The following is a 16,444-nucleotide window of genomic DNA, read 5'->3' as shown; positions in this document are numbered from 1 at the left end:
TCAAACTCAGATGTTGGAGTTTACAAGGAGCACTGCATTAAAGAAATTGAAAAATCCACCCAGGTCAGGTTGGGTCAGGTGTAGCAGCATTTTTTCCCACAATAGAAAAGAACCTGTATTGCCTGATAGCCGGTGAGTCAATACAGGGAACGCATGATGAATAATGTAATAAGGAATGCAGCAAGGAATGGATTGTACCAGTGGAGCGAGTACATACTGCATTGTGAAAAAATCCATGCGGTACATAATAACAGTGAGACAGTAAACCAAATGACAATCTATTTATTGCTTGTACTGTTTAATAGCAGAGGAAGAACCTGTAATAACCTGTAATAATTTGCAAACCAAACATACTGCGTAGTTAGGCACAGAGTGAAGTGCACAGCCAGTTTAGAGTAAAGTGGTACACACAGAATTGCTTATGAATTCTAATATAGTCAATGATTAACAAATGCATTTACATAAACAGTTAAGGTCATGATAGCCTGGATGTGCGAGTTGACTGTTCAAATGCTCAACAATCTCATTACTCAGACATGTAAGATCACAGTCTTGCATTGCTCATAATAAAATACGTTACACAACAAACTCTAGTGGTCAAACATGAATTAGTGTATATGGCAAAAGAGACCCAGCTCAATGCTGGTATGGCTTGGTGTGGAACATTCAACTTTTCTCTTCAGTTTAGTATTTATAGTTCATTTCTTGGGTAGTTAGCTGCTGGATGAGTTTCTGCATAGACACCACCCATGGGTGCGTTTGTTGCTGTAGCCCTTTGATCCTCTTTGATTTGTGTGAGTTCAAGCCCTTGCATTGGTTAATTAGAACATGGTAACTTCGTTGAGTGCTGGTTTCCTACTGTATGAAGTAGCTACTCCCCCTTCACTTTGGAATTCTGAAATCTAGTTTTCTTGGCCAAGGCGATGGCATCCAGATGCAGGTTGCGGTTGAGAATGACGGAGCCACAGGTCAGAGCGCCGGCCAGAGCGCCAGCGAAGCCGCACACAAACACATCCTGGCCTGGAATACAAAAACCAACAACATAAAAACTCCATTTGGACAATGCGTGATAAGACTTTCATCAAAGCTGGTGTGTGCTGTTTGCGGGACATATGGTCCTGTCGGGAAATGGAAATGTGATGCCAACACTGTGACTGGGTGTGGTGGTGATGTGCTGCAGAGACACACTGACCTGTCAGGTAGAGGTTCTTCAGTGGAGTCTGAGGTCTCACAGTAGCGTTGAGTTCAGGGCTGAAGCGTTCAATGCCATGGTCCGCTCCGTAGATCTCGCCTTTGGGGGCTCCGATGTAGTGTGTGTTTGTGATGGGGGTGCCAGCATCAATGTACTCAACCTACACACACACACACACACACACACACACAGAGAGAAAGACAAATAGGCACCTGAACTGTCAAGGGAAGTGTCAACTAAACCAGTGATTCTCAACCTTTTTCATATCAAGGACCCCTATTGTAGTCCACATTAGGGCCACGGACGCCCATTTGATTTGAATATTTTTATTGTTAGATATGATTTTGTCTAGAATTCCATGACTATCTCTATTGTAGGTAGAGAGATAACAGTGAAACCATGATCCAAATAGTCTACATTTCTTCATTGAGTTAACTTCTTATAAATGAAATAATGCTGAAGTTTAACAACTCATCAGTTTGCTGGGGACCCCCTGGAACCTCCTCAAGGACCCCTGGTGGTCCCCGGACCCCAAGTTGAGAACCACTGAACGAAACTACAGTGAATTATCAAGTTGTATCATACGACCAGAGAACTATTAACCCCCGATCTTTACCTTGTCTCTGCTAATCTTGGGGAAGACGTCCATAACCACCTCCAGAATAGAGTCAATGAATATCTGCTTCAGCTCTTTGTAGTCAGGCCCTCTGTTCGACACTTTGCCATCCTTCCACTCCTCAAACCACTCGTAGCGGGCAAAGCTGACCAGACTGAGGGTGGATTTGCCTGGGGAAATGGAAAAAGAGGGGAGTGGTTGAATGAGTTGCACTGCAAGCTTTGGAAAACAGGACAAAATGCTGTTCTGGATGGAGTGACTAAACTAAACAAGTGCCGTGTCTCAAGTCTTTGTACCTGGTGACCGTTCCTCCCAGGTCGGGTCTTTAGCTGATGGAGAGGCTACAAACAGGAGAGGTACCTTTTTAGCCGACTCCTCCCTCTTTCCCTTCAGATACTGTTCCACCCTGTAGGAGAAAGCAGGTCAGTTTGGTGAATTTAAACAGTTTTTCCAGGAGTTTTTCAATTAAGATACAAAAAGTTACCTAAAAGTTTCTGTGATTGTACAAAACATTAGGACCACTTTCTTAATGGTGTCTCTTTCCCCCCTTTGCAATGCAAGTCTCACTTGTTTCAAGGCATGGAGATCCTTCTTGAACCTGTTTCCTCCCTGTAAGCTCCGTCTTCCCATCATGAACAAAGTGGATTTGATATGTGTGATCAATAGGGATCATAGCTTTCACCTGGATTTACCTGGTCAGTCTATAATGGAAACAGCAGGGGGTCCTAATATCTTTTTATATTCTATGTATTGTTGCTGAGTTTAAAACCTTATCTTGTCTTTTGGTTGGCACTTAAACACTATTACAGATTGTCTGAGGAAACAGATAAGTATGGCATATCAAAAGAAACCAGTACTATCTCACTTGAGTTATATTGTATCACAGCAACTCAAAGTCCATGCAAAGCCTGACCTTTCACACTCAATGTGGAAAGCAGTTACGACAGATATTCTGACAGATATTCTGTAAATTGCAGACGAAGATAAAGCTGAGACAGCTGTAAAAGGCAGCAAACTAAACAGCAGCCTTTTGTTGGTAGGCCTGTAGTTGGCCATGATCAACTACAAGAAGCAATAGAGAAGACGCAAAACAACGTACAGCTCATCAAAGTTGTTCTCGGAAAAGATCCAGTAGTTGTCTGCTTTGAGGCCAAGCTCCTCCTTGGTTCCATCCAGTCCCAGGAAAATACTCAGGCCGCCTTCACCGTTTTTCATCATACTCAGCTGCTTCTGGATAGCTGCAAGGCAGGAGTGTCACATACAGCTTCACAAATGGGTCACAGACACAAGTGAAATGAAAACAAATTGCTGTACTGAAGTCATGAAAAAAGTAATTCACGATAGTTTTATGGCAACATCACTTACACCTATCATAATTACTGTATCCCCAAACCCCTTCTGAGTCCATGCCCTCCCTCACCTGGCATGGCCTGGAGATCTTTGGGCAGCAGCTTCTGGTAGGTGTTGAAGATGCCGGCATTAGAGATGACCATGGGGGCGCGGATATGGACTTCCTCCTGGCCCTTCATAACGCTCACACCTGAAACCATGAAAACAACCAGAACACAAACACAGTGAATCATCTCCTCTGTGGGGGCTGCATGCTCCGATTGTGTTTACAGAAAAACAGAGCCAAGAGTCAAAGTCAAACCTACCGTAAGCTTCCTTGGCGTCATTGAACAAGATGCGGTTGACCGGGGCTCGGACGAGGACGGCACCCCCGGCCTTCTCAATGATGGGGATCATGTGGTAGGCAATTTCACTGGCTCCTCCTTTAGGGTACCAGGCGCCGTTCAGGTAGTGACCGACCAGCAAACTGTGCATAGAGAAACTGGTGTCCTTTGGCATGTTGCCTGCAGGTCGAAGATGGAGCCAAAACATTAGAATTACAGACAGCACTCTCAAGAATTAACGTTCAGTAAATACAGTTTCCCCCAGCAGCCTAGCCTACCATAGGTGCCAAAGATGTAGGTGAAGACGGCCCTGAGGTCCTTATTCTCCGTCAGTTCATTGACCACATCTGTCAGGCTGCGGGACGCAATTTTGAAGAAGAAGGAGAGGCGGTTGGCCAGGCCAGTGAAGACCAGGAACTTGGCAAAGGGGATGGGGCAGAGCTTCAGCAGAGCGAGGAGCCAAATACCACGGCCGGTTTTCTGAACACAAAACACACAGACAGACTCACAGACGCTGGGCATGACAGACTGGCAGGTGAACATAATCAAAATGTTGTTATTTTTAATATTTGGTAAAGTAAACTCTATTTGGAGAAGAAACTAAGGCCACACAATCCTGGAGTGAAAATGAAAATGATTTCCATAAATGATTCCACTCATATTTTCCAAAGTATAAATTGGTGTCTTGTGTTTTTTTTTCCTACAAACTAGTGAAATGTGGTTTCTAAAGCAGCTTGACTATATTTTCACTGCAGCTTAATTTTTTTTTTTACTACAATGGTTGTAGAAGAATTTGTGTGTTTAAAATATATTAACACTAAAATAAGCATGCAAAGTTGGCTCTCCTCAACAAAAGGCACTGTACTCTGAAACTGTGGGATTCAAATTAAACAGTAACCCTAACCATAATATCAGTTACAAAACAAATGCAAATAAGAGAGCAAAAAAAAGCATTTGCTGTTAGGTAGCTTCAGAAATATAAGATATAGTCTACCACAGAACAATGTATCCTCCCTTATCACAGGTGACCTACCCTGATCTGGCTGCACATGCAAAACACTGATGCAACTTTGTCTGGGAAGTATGTAGAAGTTATGTAATAAATCAACTAATAAGAAGATTTGTCTTATTACTCGATAACCTTTGATTTACCAACCCTTGCCCTCTACAGGGTTATCAGCGACAACAGCAACAGAAATCTACTGAATGAGGCCTTTCTGTGCTAAAGTGCAGCTCTGCACCCACAGGTCACTGGGAGGAAAGGACGTTCGCACATTTAACTAAGTAGAGCAAAGGCCTAGATAAGAAAGCAAGTGGCCAGATCATCACTGAACAAATTACTTTACACCCTGCAAAGCTCACGTTCCTGTCAGCAACTGGTGAGGTCCGATATGGGTTTTTGAAGGCCGGTACAGATACCAATATTGAAGATGCCGATTTGACCATTTTCATGCCAGAAAATCCAAGTATTCAGTGTTTCCCCCAGAACTGTATTCTTGTCAGGGTGGAAAAGCCTCTGAAACAGCATTTAGACCATCATGGGACACTAAAACTCTCCACTGAAACCCAGACTGATGAAATCCTTTTAGTGTCAGTAGCTCTTTAAGGCAGAGTGACCCACCTCACCTATTCAATGTAAGAGGAAACTCTGGGATACATTAGGCCTTTAAATGAAAAATTAGGCTAATTCACAAAAAAAACATTATGGAGAAATTAAATGAAAAAAAAAAAAAAAGAAAATGAAATTTCACAATAGGTTTTTCTGTAGCTGTGGTCAGGGAGGAACCTCCATCTTATCAGCAGTGGAGAACACTGAGTGACTAATATCCATTATGTAATAAAAGCCCAATATCGGCCTGATATATCGGCAAACCGATACATTGGTCTAACCCAAATAACTACACATAATAAACAAGTACACCAACAATCCCAGGGCCACCAAACACACCATTTGGTTGGATCCTACCTTGACCAGCTTCATGTACTCGTCGATGGCCTTCTCCTCTCCAGGGAAGCACTTCTTCAGCTCCTCGGGGAAGCGGGTCCGGCCGCTGTAGATGGGGTAGACGCGGCGGTTGTCGGGAGGTCCCAGCACCACCTGGTCGTAGGGATTCTCCAGAGGCTCCCACTGCAGCTGCCCATTGGTCATCTGGTCCAGCATGCAGCGGAAGGGCTTGTGCTCCAGCAGGTCACCAATGTAGTGGATTCCTGTGGGAGGAAGACAGACGGCATTACGACACAGCGGGGTTTCATGTTGCCAAAATTTTTTAATGTTGGCCAAGACTTAAGTGTTGGCCAAGACTTTCATGCTGGAAGGCAACATTTTAAAGCTGCATTAAGCAAGATTTTTATCCCTATTTGCAAGATTTTTATCCCTATTTGCCTCAGCCCGCCCAAGGTTTCTTCCAAGTTTTCCTACTAAGGTTTTCCTGGGAGTTTTTCCTTGTGTGCATTTAGGGTCTAAGGCTGGGGTGCTGGGTAGGTTAGGCTATGTAGAATAGGTAGATTGTTTGTCTTGCTAAATCTGCTCTTGCCTACCTTGTGTTTTTCGCTATGTTTGTCCTACATAATTTTGTTCACCACTGATTGTGTTTAGTTAGACCTAGCTACACACATTCTCTGTAAAGTCCTCTGAGACATGCTTGTGATAAAGGGCTATATAAATAAACTTGACTTGGCTTGACTTGACTTGACTTGCAAGAATACATTTGTCTAATCAGCCTAAATCACAAAGTGGGGCTGCAATTGAGGAGAGCATCCCATTCCCACTAATTAAGACCCCATAGATTTGCCCTATTCGCCCAAATGCCCAAGTTCTGGTGTTGGGTATGATCACCTCACCTGCATGAGCGAGCTGTGTGCAGTTTACTGACATCGCATTACAGGATTTCTGGGTACTGAAGTTCAAATTTTTCAAACAGTTATCTCTCACTTCCATTTGGCTCCACCAACGTGCAAAGTTGCAGCTTAAACCTCTGGGATAAGTGATTTTCCTGTGACCTGTGACTTCACTTTGAGGTGTGTTTTGAAAGCAGGTTCAAGTAGTATATTTTTCCAGTATGTGAAATTCAAATCAGGATAAAACACATCGCTAACACCAGCCTTCACAGCCTTTTCCTAACGTTAGATGCGAGATGTTTCTGAATAATGAGGTGAGAGCATAACAACACGATACAGACAAGAGGAGCGATCTTCTTACCAACATCGAACTCAAAGCCCTTCTCAGTGAAGGTGTGACAGCAGCCTCCCGCCCGGTCATGCTGCTCCAGGACCAGGACTTTCTTACCAACCTTGGCCAGCAGCACCGCTAACCCAAGCCCACCGATCCCACTGCCGATGATAACGGCATCCAGGTTCTCCGGGACTTTACTGGCCAGAAAACCTGAGGAAGAGTTAACAAAATGTGGTCAATAGTGTGGTCATGGCACCAGTGACAATCAACCACTCTAAAACAAAATGACACTGTCTTCTCAGATGTTAATGTTAGTAACTCCAATTCAATTGTGATGCTAGAATCTGATTGATTTTACTTTGATAAACCTAGACGTGATGATCTATCAAAAGATCAATTCAAGATTTATTGTATTATGATTGAAAGTTGGTCTGAAGTTGAGTCCCTTCTTTCACGGTTTCCCCTGGCTTCCAGAAATACAGTATCATATCAACACATTTTTACTCTCTCTATTAACTCTATTTCTATTAATATTCTGGAAAACTGGATCTATAGTTAAAATCCTAGAACTGTCCCTGGTAACCACTAAACATGACGTAATATCTTGTATTGCAGCACAACGACACTGTACAAATTGTTCCAGTCTTTACAGTCACATTCTTTGGTGACACTTGTTTCTTGTTTCCCACACTGACAGACTTGCTGCTCTACACACAACTATCTAGATCAGACAGCGTCAGAGGAATGAACATGTGAAAACTGTTCAGGATAATATTCCACTTTAAGCAAAGCAAACTCAACAGATTTATTGTTTGCATGAATTTTGTACAGTTCAGTTTTTGCAGCCACAGTTACCTAACAATCCATAACGACCTCCAGTGAACTCACCTTGCTTCAGCACTTTATTTTTCTCTTTCTTGTGAACCATCGGCTTCAGCGGCTCTCGAGTGTCCGCTTCAAACGGACAGGGCCCGGGAGTGGTGAACACATATTTCAACAGAAATATGACCAAAGCGACACAAACTATAGCTACAGTGATCCACATTGTCCCGAGTGTCTCTGCGTGTGGGCCCACTTCCGCGTTTGGACAAGGTCCGTGTAGAAATACCGTCCACACGCCTGACAGACAGCTACACTGACCAATGACAGTCATCCTTTCGCTCGTATCAGGCGGTTTCACCCAATCAACGTCAAGTTCACTGGGAGGCTGACGTCTGATTTTGTATTTCATAACGAAAGGCTTGTTCTATCATATTGGCCCTTTATGCATTGGATGTCACATAAATGTCACATTTTGTGTGGAGCTGCAGATTATAATGTACACATTCACAGCACTGCAAATAATTACTAAAAATGACTTTAGTTGTGCCAATCTGATGTGTGGCGGCTTTGGTGGATATATGCTTCATGTGTATTTGGAATAGGATCTAATGGGGAAAATTGTCAATAATAATAATAATAATGCACAGGCGTCAATGTTGGTTAGATTTTTTGTTTTTTATGAAGGCAACACTGTCAATATTTATGCTTTTATTTATTTATGCTTTATGGTTTGGTCTATCCAATTTTTGTGTCAATCTGACAATTTTTTTTAATTAAAGCCATAATTTTGTAAATAAATCCATAACCAAATCAGTATTTATGTACACAAAAACAAACTACTTTCACAATTGTACCAGCTGCACCAACTAATGCCAGAAAGTGGTCACTAAACATGCCATCAGAAAACTTTTATTTATTGCATTCTACTTAATTACTTCCTGGATTTTGAAGTTCATTAAATTTGATTCAGAACCAATCCAGCCTGATAGGGGGAAAAATAAATACAGGATATCCTCAGTGTAAACATGATGAACTTGAACATGAACTTCCCCCTTGACAAAAACCATGCAAAGACCTCACAGCAACTTCTAGATTTTATTTTTGCTCAAAAAAATTCACCTGCATCTTCACATTCGTTTCCTGCATCGTAACACCGTGAGACCCATTTCTTTTACATCTGTTTGCAATTCCAACCAACATTTTACATAAGAAACACTTGAAGCGGGGTATTTCCCCCAATCCCACCCACCCTGCACAATGTCCTGGAGCCCCCTGACTGCTTTTCATGCTCAATTCAAGAGGTGTTATTAGAAATCCGATCCCTGCTGATGAACGCGTTGAGCAAACTCCACCAGAACCGCCTCGACCTCCCCAGAACAGTCCAGCCTCGTCCGTACCGATTCTTTTCCCGGACTGAGCTGGTCCATTTTTATCAGTCAATGTTCTATTTTCTTCTGAACAGGGCTTCTTCTGTTAGTGTAGTAAGCTGGAGAGTGGGTCATGAAAGTTAATACAGATGGGAAGAAGTATTCCAAACGACGAACGCCATTTCTGGCACACACACACACACATCTTCGGCAAGCAGAGCGTTGAAACGACTCCAAAATTAAAACGGAGGGTTTGATGGCAAATCTGCAGGTTCAAGCGTGAAAAGAAAAATCTTGACAGAAGCCCTTGTCTTGTGTCCACTTTTGGTATTTATTACCTCATCTTTTTTAAAATATTTTTTGATCATTTTGATTTTTTTTTTTTTTATCTCTAAAACTTAAGGATGACAGATTTATTTTTTCCCCCCATTGCAAAAAGCACTTCCAACATTTAGGAATAAAATAAAACATTAGGTTCTAGTGTGTGTTAGGGCATAATTTGCAGTTATGTTTGTTGATGGTATTTACATGTATTGTACGTTTTGTAGGTATGCCAACATTGAGAGTTTGGTATACATTAAACTGTGCAAACCGTTCTTGTGTGTATATGTGTGTTTGGTACAATCGAGACAGCCTTCAGATGTAATACAGTTGTTTGGGATGGTAACTACAATGGCTTAAGGTCCATGTGATGGAGGGAGGAGGAAGAGCGGGAAGAAGGACCAACTCTCCCAGCTCCCTGCCTGGCAGCGGTAGTGCAGGTCAAAGTTCAAAAGGTCAAAAAGTAAAAATGGGCGGTGGGTTTCCTTTCCTGAAGCAGGAAGTCAATCAGTCCATCTGTCAGGTGGTCAGTGCGTTGGTGTGGTCTCCTGGCCTATTGGTGACTCTTGGTTGGGGCAAGAAGGGGATGTCACTGCAGCACCAAGCCGACCTGAGGAACAAAGGTACATTATATATTATATATATATATATTATATATTGTAAACATTCCTCATTTACACTACGAGTTAAACGTTTGGGCACACCACATTTTTCTTTATTTTTACCATTTTCCACATTTTAGAATAATATCAAAACTACTATCTAACACAAATGGAATTATGCAGTGACCCAAAAAAAAGTGTTAAACAAATCAAAACTATCTTATATTTTAGATTCTTTAAAGAAGCCGCCCTTTGCCTTGATGGAAAGGCAAAGGCTTTGGAAAGAAATTCATACACAGGCATCAACTTCACTATTTATGTTTGTCTAAGAAACAAATTTCAAACATTTAAGCATAATTCTTTAGATCAAAATGGCTTTAACATAATGAAAAACATAGTACATGCAATCAGTGTTGACTGATAAATTATATTTCTAAGACATACCAATATAGCAACTTTAAAAACAAACAGAGACAGGACAGTAAAAGCTCCTATATAATGTACCTTTTCTGACCCCATGCTGGGACACTTCCAATTGTACAGATAATACTGTAGATTCCCATCTCCGATGCCAAACTTAAGCTTTTCCAGGAAAGTCTTGTTTTCCATTAGATCCAGTGCATTGAAGACATCAAACCCTTTCTGGATACGGAGATGAGAAGAAGAAAAAATACTCTTGTTAGTTGAGAGTAAATATCTAACTGAACTCTCTGAGGTGTGGAGTGAAGAGGTACGCACCGATTTGGCCAGGATGAGGGCGTCAGACATCAGGTCCAGCAGGGTGGTGGTGGTGTGCACGTTGTAGAAGGAGTAGGCTGCTTTTAGACTGCGGTGCACGGGGTGGTTCATAATGGTAGAGGGCAGTGTGTAGAAACTCAGGAAGTCAGTCACCTTGCCATCGTTCTGTCACGGGGAACAACACACACACATCTCCCTGTAAACCTTTAACTACGCATCTGGGTATACAACACACTGAAAGCATTCTCTTAAAGCTGAATTAAATAAAACGGTGCAGGTGATATCAGTGGCAAGAGGAATATCTGGAGTTATTTACCTCCACCAGGTAAGTGTCAATAATGTTCTCCTGGGGCAGCAGCCAGTGCTCCACTTCTTCCTGGTTCATGACGGGCGCCAAGTGGAACAGGCTCAGGTATTCACGGAGGAGGCGATGCACCGCGGGCACGTCCTTCTTCGTCATCGGCCGCAGGCCCGATGTCTTGGGGGCCTGGAGGAGAGACGACAGGGGAGGAGGAGGAGAAGAAAGGTGTGGGTGAGGCATGTGGCGTCTATAGAAACAGGTCAGGTGACTTCAAGACTCTAAACTGCCCATAGAGTGTGTTTGTGTGTAGTATGGAATATGATGTATATGATGTAGTAAATGATGCATATGAAGGATGTATATGCTGTGTATATGTAGTATGTATGTATATATATGTATATATGATGTAGTATGGTATATGATGATAAAGCCCTTTGAGACTTGCTTGTGATAAAGGGTTATATAAATAAACATGACTAGAGTAGACTATTACATATACTACAGCCTGTGAGTGAGTGAGTGAGTGAGTGAGTGAACCAACCTCAGGCAGACGGTACAACTTCATGGTGCGCTGCATAGTCATGTTCCGGCTCAGATGGGAGAACTTCACCTCGATCAGCTTGCGTGGGTTCAAAGAGCGATGCCAGTACCTGCACAAAAACAAACAACAAAAAAAACAGATTCAGTCACATACACTGATCATAGATATTCAATGAGAATGAGAGAGAAGAACAGGAAAGGGTACAGTATGTATGTTGGGGAGCTTTTCCCCGTCCGACCCACCTGCATGTGCCCACAGGTTTGGGCAGCACCACCCCGGCGGTATAAACAGCCTGAAAGATGCCCTGCAGGTTGACCCGTCTGGTGATCTCTCTGATGAGAACCGGGGCGACTCGTTTGGAGCGAAGCTTCTTGTGCACGCAGAGGAAATTGATCTCAACCATTTTCTTTTCTCTGAACAAACACAAACTGGAGTTAGTACACGCAGCTATTCTATGCCTGATATTTTTCATGGTGGAATCATTAAGTTAATAAAAACATTTATATTATAGCATTGACTGCTCTTTGCATTAGAATACTAATCTATATCATGTCACATTTTACAGTTTAGATTAGTATTCTAATGTGAGTACAATGCTAATCTAAATCACACATTGTACTTGTACAATTATGACAACAACAACAAAAAAATCTACTTTTTTGTAATAGCCTTTTGTAAATAACATTGTAATAACACTATGAATTGTGATTTTCCAGTCCAGAACGCTGTTCAAAACAATGCGTGTCTAACGTGGAAATGAGATGCTAATACTTAATAAAATGAAAGTCTTTATCCAACGTGCGATTCCATGTACAGGCCAAACATTTTGCACAATACAAGAACCCCATGTTCAGGAAGCCTGAAACACTTTTCCTACACTCAAAGAAAAAAAAATGAAGTCTTTTGCAATTCGGTAATTTCAGTCCATAGTGAGATTTTGACATTTTTACACTTCACTGATGTGCTCCCTTACATGTCATAGATGCGGATGTTGGCGGGAATGGCACTGATGAAGCCCACCAGCTTCTGGTTGGAGTTGACCCTCACCCCACAATGCCACTGGGGCAACCAGCCAGGGGGGCGCAGGGCCCTGAGGAAGAGACACGGTCAGTCAAATGCAGCAGCTTACTGCATCGCCTGCACTAACATTCCAAAGAACATGTTTATTTATTTTTTTGTGTATACATATTTATCAATCATGCATGCGCTTTTGTGTACAAGCTCCTATGTGTATTAGTGTGCATGCATGTATATGTAGGTGGATTGTATTTGCATCTGCATGGACATGTGCCCCTATGTTGCATTTCCAGTATAGTGTACGTCAGTTGCATGGAAGGTAAATGTGTTGCATTTAATGTATTGCTGATATGTTGTTTTCCACTGTCCTCTTCCTACCCCCGAAGGCAAAATCATACATCATCATATTTCCTGTCCAAATATACCACACAATATTTTTAAATGGAAAAAAACACCATATATTACATTGCATTTAGCTAAAAGATTCTTGTCAGGTGCCAACTTGGGAAAAATAAACGGTATAGGTTAAAATAATCACCAGAGCAGGAACTCAGGGGAGTAGTCAAATCGGAACATGTTGTCGTCGTCCTCCACATAGTTCTCATTGAGAAGAGTGTAGAGCTCCTTGAGCTGTTTTAGAGACAGAGTGAGAGAGAGAGACAGAATTTGGGAGGAAGTTGTGATAACAGGGGTGTTACTAAAACCAGAATTTCTGGGTCAAGCAAAAATGATAATACACACCCCTAATATGTTTGGTTTAGCATGTCTAACAGGGATAATTTAATTCAACAATTGATGAAATCAATTAATCCAATGGACTAGTCTATTTTTAGATCCTGAAACACATTCATAGGTTGATAATCCTGAGCAATACGAACGCAAAGTGAACAGAAAGCCAAAGTAGGGTGGATAACTGACTAAAACATCAACATATGTGGCTATCACCTCTTTAATCGCTATATTCAATTCTACAAATGATCATGGGCACCAGCAAAAGGTAAACCAAACCCTCACTATATCTTTTTACTGTTGAAGGGCCAGACTTTCAAATGGAAAATTAGTTTTGCTTTAACTTATTCATCTTGAGCGTGGATGTTTACCAATAGTTTTTTTTTTTACAAATTTAATTACAGATTGGCATTCTTGGTATCAATAGTTCAGCATGAAGCAAAGTCCCCATACCCAAGTTTGTTTTGCTGTACTGGAGCTACACCTTTGTTTGTTTTTGGATTGTAGTTTCAGCCTGAAAATCAAGTTTGTAATCCTCAACATTTGCATTCCACTGTGTTCTGACAAAAACCCATTCACCGTGTTATCACAGATCATTCCAACATGATCAAACCATACTTCTAATGAGAGGACAACAATGAATGAAGGGCACAGTCAGAATGGCATTAAAATAACAAAAAAATCAGTTAGCATTTTACCAAAACAAAGTGAAGTGCAGTGAGAGTTGTGATCTCATGTGCGTCCATGCTGAGAGATTGTGTGTGTGTGTGTGTGTGTGTGTTTATACACTTCCTTACCACAGCAGGGTTCCCCAAGTCGAGGGCATCCCAGCTGAAGCCCTGTGGAAGGCTGTAGGGCTCCTCGCGAATGTTGTCTTTGTCAGGTTCAATGGAGCCGTGTGATGTCACCATCTCCCCTGAAGGAAAACAAAACGGTGATGCGTCTGACACGAAGCGCAGACAGCTGGGATACAGAGCATAAACTCATCTGTAGGTGTACGAGTTCGAGAGGAGAAATGAAAACAAGCCCAGTGCAAATTCTTAACGAAAGTCTCTCTTCTCCTTAAAACTGGGACTGTCAAATGTCGTACCTAGTTTGGGCACAGGCTGTGTGTCCCAGAACTGGTAACTCCTCCGACTCGCCTCCTCCATGGTTTTGGCAGGGCCTTGGCCTACAGAGAACAGTTCAATGGCCTTCTGGATCTCCTGCAGCTTATCAGCTGGCAATGAGTTCACCTGTCCAGAGGGTAAAGAGGAAAGAAATTGGTAAATGCACTCTCTTTCTAGAGGAAGCTTTCAAAAAGTATAGAATGAGCTGTCAATATACCCATTTCCAGCAGCCTCCCTCAGAGGAACAAAACGAGGGATACAAACAGAAAGCAAAACTGTTAAATTCACTTGTGCCTGTCACCCAACACATACCTTGGCAAGGGGGTCCTGTGCTGCTTCTGTGGCACCAGACTTCTTCTTCTTTTTCTGCTTCTTTTTCTTCTTCTTAGCCCCAGTGTCATCCCCCAGACCCTTGTCACTGAAATAGAATAGAAACAGAAGCCATCCATATTAGTTTATCACCCCAGAGGAAAGCCACATACTAGTCAAAACTGATTTAGGTCTCTGTCTGGGATATGCTTTCAAACTGAGAATTAGCAGGATAATTAAGTCAAAAGGCCTGGCAGAATATATAAATAGCAGTGCTAGTAACATATGGGCTATATCCATCACAAGCACAAATAGCTGAGACAGAGGCTGGTGAGGGATATGGGCTGGTTTCACAGGTAGTCCTGTAACCCCGTCCCACTGCCTGTCTGTCACAACCCCCCTTTCTGATCAGCAGAAACTAGAGGAGCCACACACCCCCACCCATCTATCCCATCTTCTGGGCTGAGAGAGACCGCATACTTACAGAGGATAATCTCATTAGTGTCCAAGAGGGGAGAGAGGCCAAGCACTGGCCTGTATTTGTAACACCAGGACAGATGGTGAATCACATGACCCCAGGGAAGAGTGCATGGTATGTGTGTGTATGTGTAAGCGTGTGTACATATGTATGTACAAGAGGCCAGTGAGTAACTGGGACAATAGACAACAAAACATTCAATGGCTTGTTCCACAGGCTTCCATTTCAACAGACCAGTCTAGCTGTCATCTAGAACCAGTCTTTGTTTCCCTGTGTGTGTTGTGAGCAGGAGACCTGCATATGTTGCTTGAAATGAGCATCACTGAAGCTCACATTTGCCCAATTCATTGATGGGCTCACTCATCACGTCCCCCCCTACAGCAGCAGCTCCACTTGCCATTTTCTCCAAAACGTAGAAAGCAGATTTGTGGTGAGCAGGCAGACACGCCTTGATACTTGAAAGCTTAGGTTCGTTTCATGTGTGTCCTCACTTACTAAACAGTGACAGAAGCCAATGCAAAGCAAAAGGCGATTTCCGTCGAAGCCTGCTTGAAGTAAGTACTACTCAGAGATAGGCTGCTTAAACATTTGCAATTATATGAACCATGTTTCTGTGATATGGGGGCAAATATCGGCCCAGTCGACTCGTAAGCTAAACGAGGACACCAAACTGACAGTTAACGCTAGCTAGCTGCGTGCATGAACAATACAGTTTATTGGTGGTTTCACTTTTGAGGCGGCCAGCGCCTGTACAGACACACTCACAGACAATAGGGGTTTGACAGCTAGCTAGCAAGCTAACTCTGGCTAAATGTCAGATGGGGGTTGCCATGAACGGCGTTACTGGCAGTGATCAACGACACGCGAATGATATATCGAACTGTCAGCTAAAAAACTCAACTAGATTATTTTTCAGCAAATTATAGAAGTGCATGCAAATATTGTGCTTTACTATTATAATGGCTTTAAAGACCACTTTGATGTTCTTGTGCCAATCCTTCATTCCCCTACGCCTTGCGATCAAAAGCAAGGCAGAAGGAAACCGACGGTAAAGCCCGCCCACATCAGGAAAAGAACATAGACTCAGCCAATCATATCAGAGAAGACACGAGCACAAGCCGCTTCTATCCAATAGTGTACAAGCAAGTGGGAGGGACAAGCTCCATCGGGGTTGTCGATCCTGACTGAGCTAGCTCGCCAAGGCTTAGTTTGCACTCGCTTTACAAAAGTGTACCAGAACATGACAAGTTTTACACTGCGTTAGGGCCAAGTCTGCGCCCTTACCCATCATCAAAGTGGTGCTCTTCATTTTCACAGTCGCTGCAATGTCCGTGGTCTTCTACATCTTCTTTCTCCGACATCGGTGCTGTCTCATTCTCATCCGCCATCTTCAACCAGGAAGTGAGAAGCCACCGCGTGCCCTCGACGCCTTTAAAGATCCCTGAATGCTATTGGCG

At 42.6% G+C, this 16,444-nt stretch overlaps 2 protein-coding genes across 2 annotated transcripts; both read right to left on the bottom strand.

Moving 5' to 3' along the window:
- Window positions 1–266: 266 nt before the first annotated feature.
- On the bottom strand, window positions 267–7,718 carry retsat.2 (retinol saturase, tandem duplicate 2). Its single transcript, XM_071909300.2, has 11 exons — window positions 7,542–7,718; window positions 6,681–6,863; window positions 5,448–5,689; window positions 3,760–3,961; window positions 3,464–3,661; window positions 3,229–3,348; window positions 2,908–3,046; window positions 2,105–2,214; window positions 1,809–1,978; window positions 1,193–1,352; window positions 267–1,020 (listed from the first exon to the last, which is right to left on the bottom strand). The coding sequence occupies exons 1-11, from the start codon at window positions 7,696–7,698 to the stop codon at window positions 872–874; spliced, it is 1,830 nt and encodes a 609-aa protein (XP_071765401.2). The 5' UTR covers window positions 7,699–7,718; the 3' UTR covers window positions 267–871.
- Window positions 7,719–8,556: 838 nt separating this feature from the next.
- Window positions 8,557–16,376, bottom strand: LOC139919501 (glycylpeptide N-tetradecanoyltransferase 1-like). The gene is made up of 12 exons (XM_071909281.2): window positions 16,272–16,376; window positions 14,513–14,618; window positions 14,182–14,326; window positions 13,889–14,007; window positions 12,901–12,992; window positions 12,319–12,435; window positions 11,588–11,758; window positions 11,346–11,454; window positions 10,820–10,990; window positions 10,504–10,668; window positions 10,270–10,407; window positions 8,557–9,773 (listed from the first exon to the last, which is right to left on the bottom strand). Exons 1-12 carry the CDS (start codon window positions 16,373–16,375, stop codon window positions 9,753–9,755), a joined length of 1,458 nt encoding a protein of 485 aa, XP_071765382.1. The 5' UTR covers window position 16,376; the 3' UTR covers window positions 8,557–9,752.
- Window positions 16,377–16,444: the final 68 nt, after the last annotated feature.

Source organism: Centroberyx gerrardi, chromosome 7 (genome assembly GCF_048128805.1).
Source record: "Centroberyx gerrardi isolate f3 chromosome 7, fCenGer3.hap1.cur.20231027, whole genome shotgun sequence".
Lineage (NCBI taxonomy): Eukaryota > Metazoa > Chordata > Actinopteri > Beryciformes > Berycidae > Centroberyx > Centroberyx gerrardi.
The sequence above is the reverse complement of the archived record's forward strand: the minus strand, read 5'-3'. Positions and strand labels throughout refer to the sequence as shown.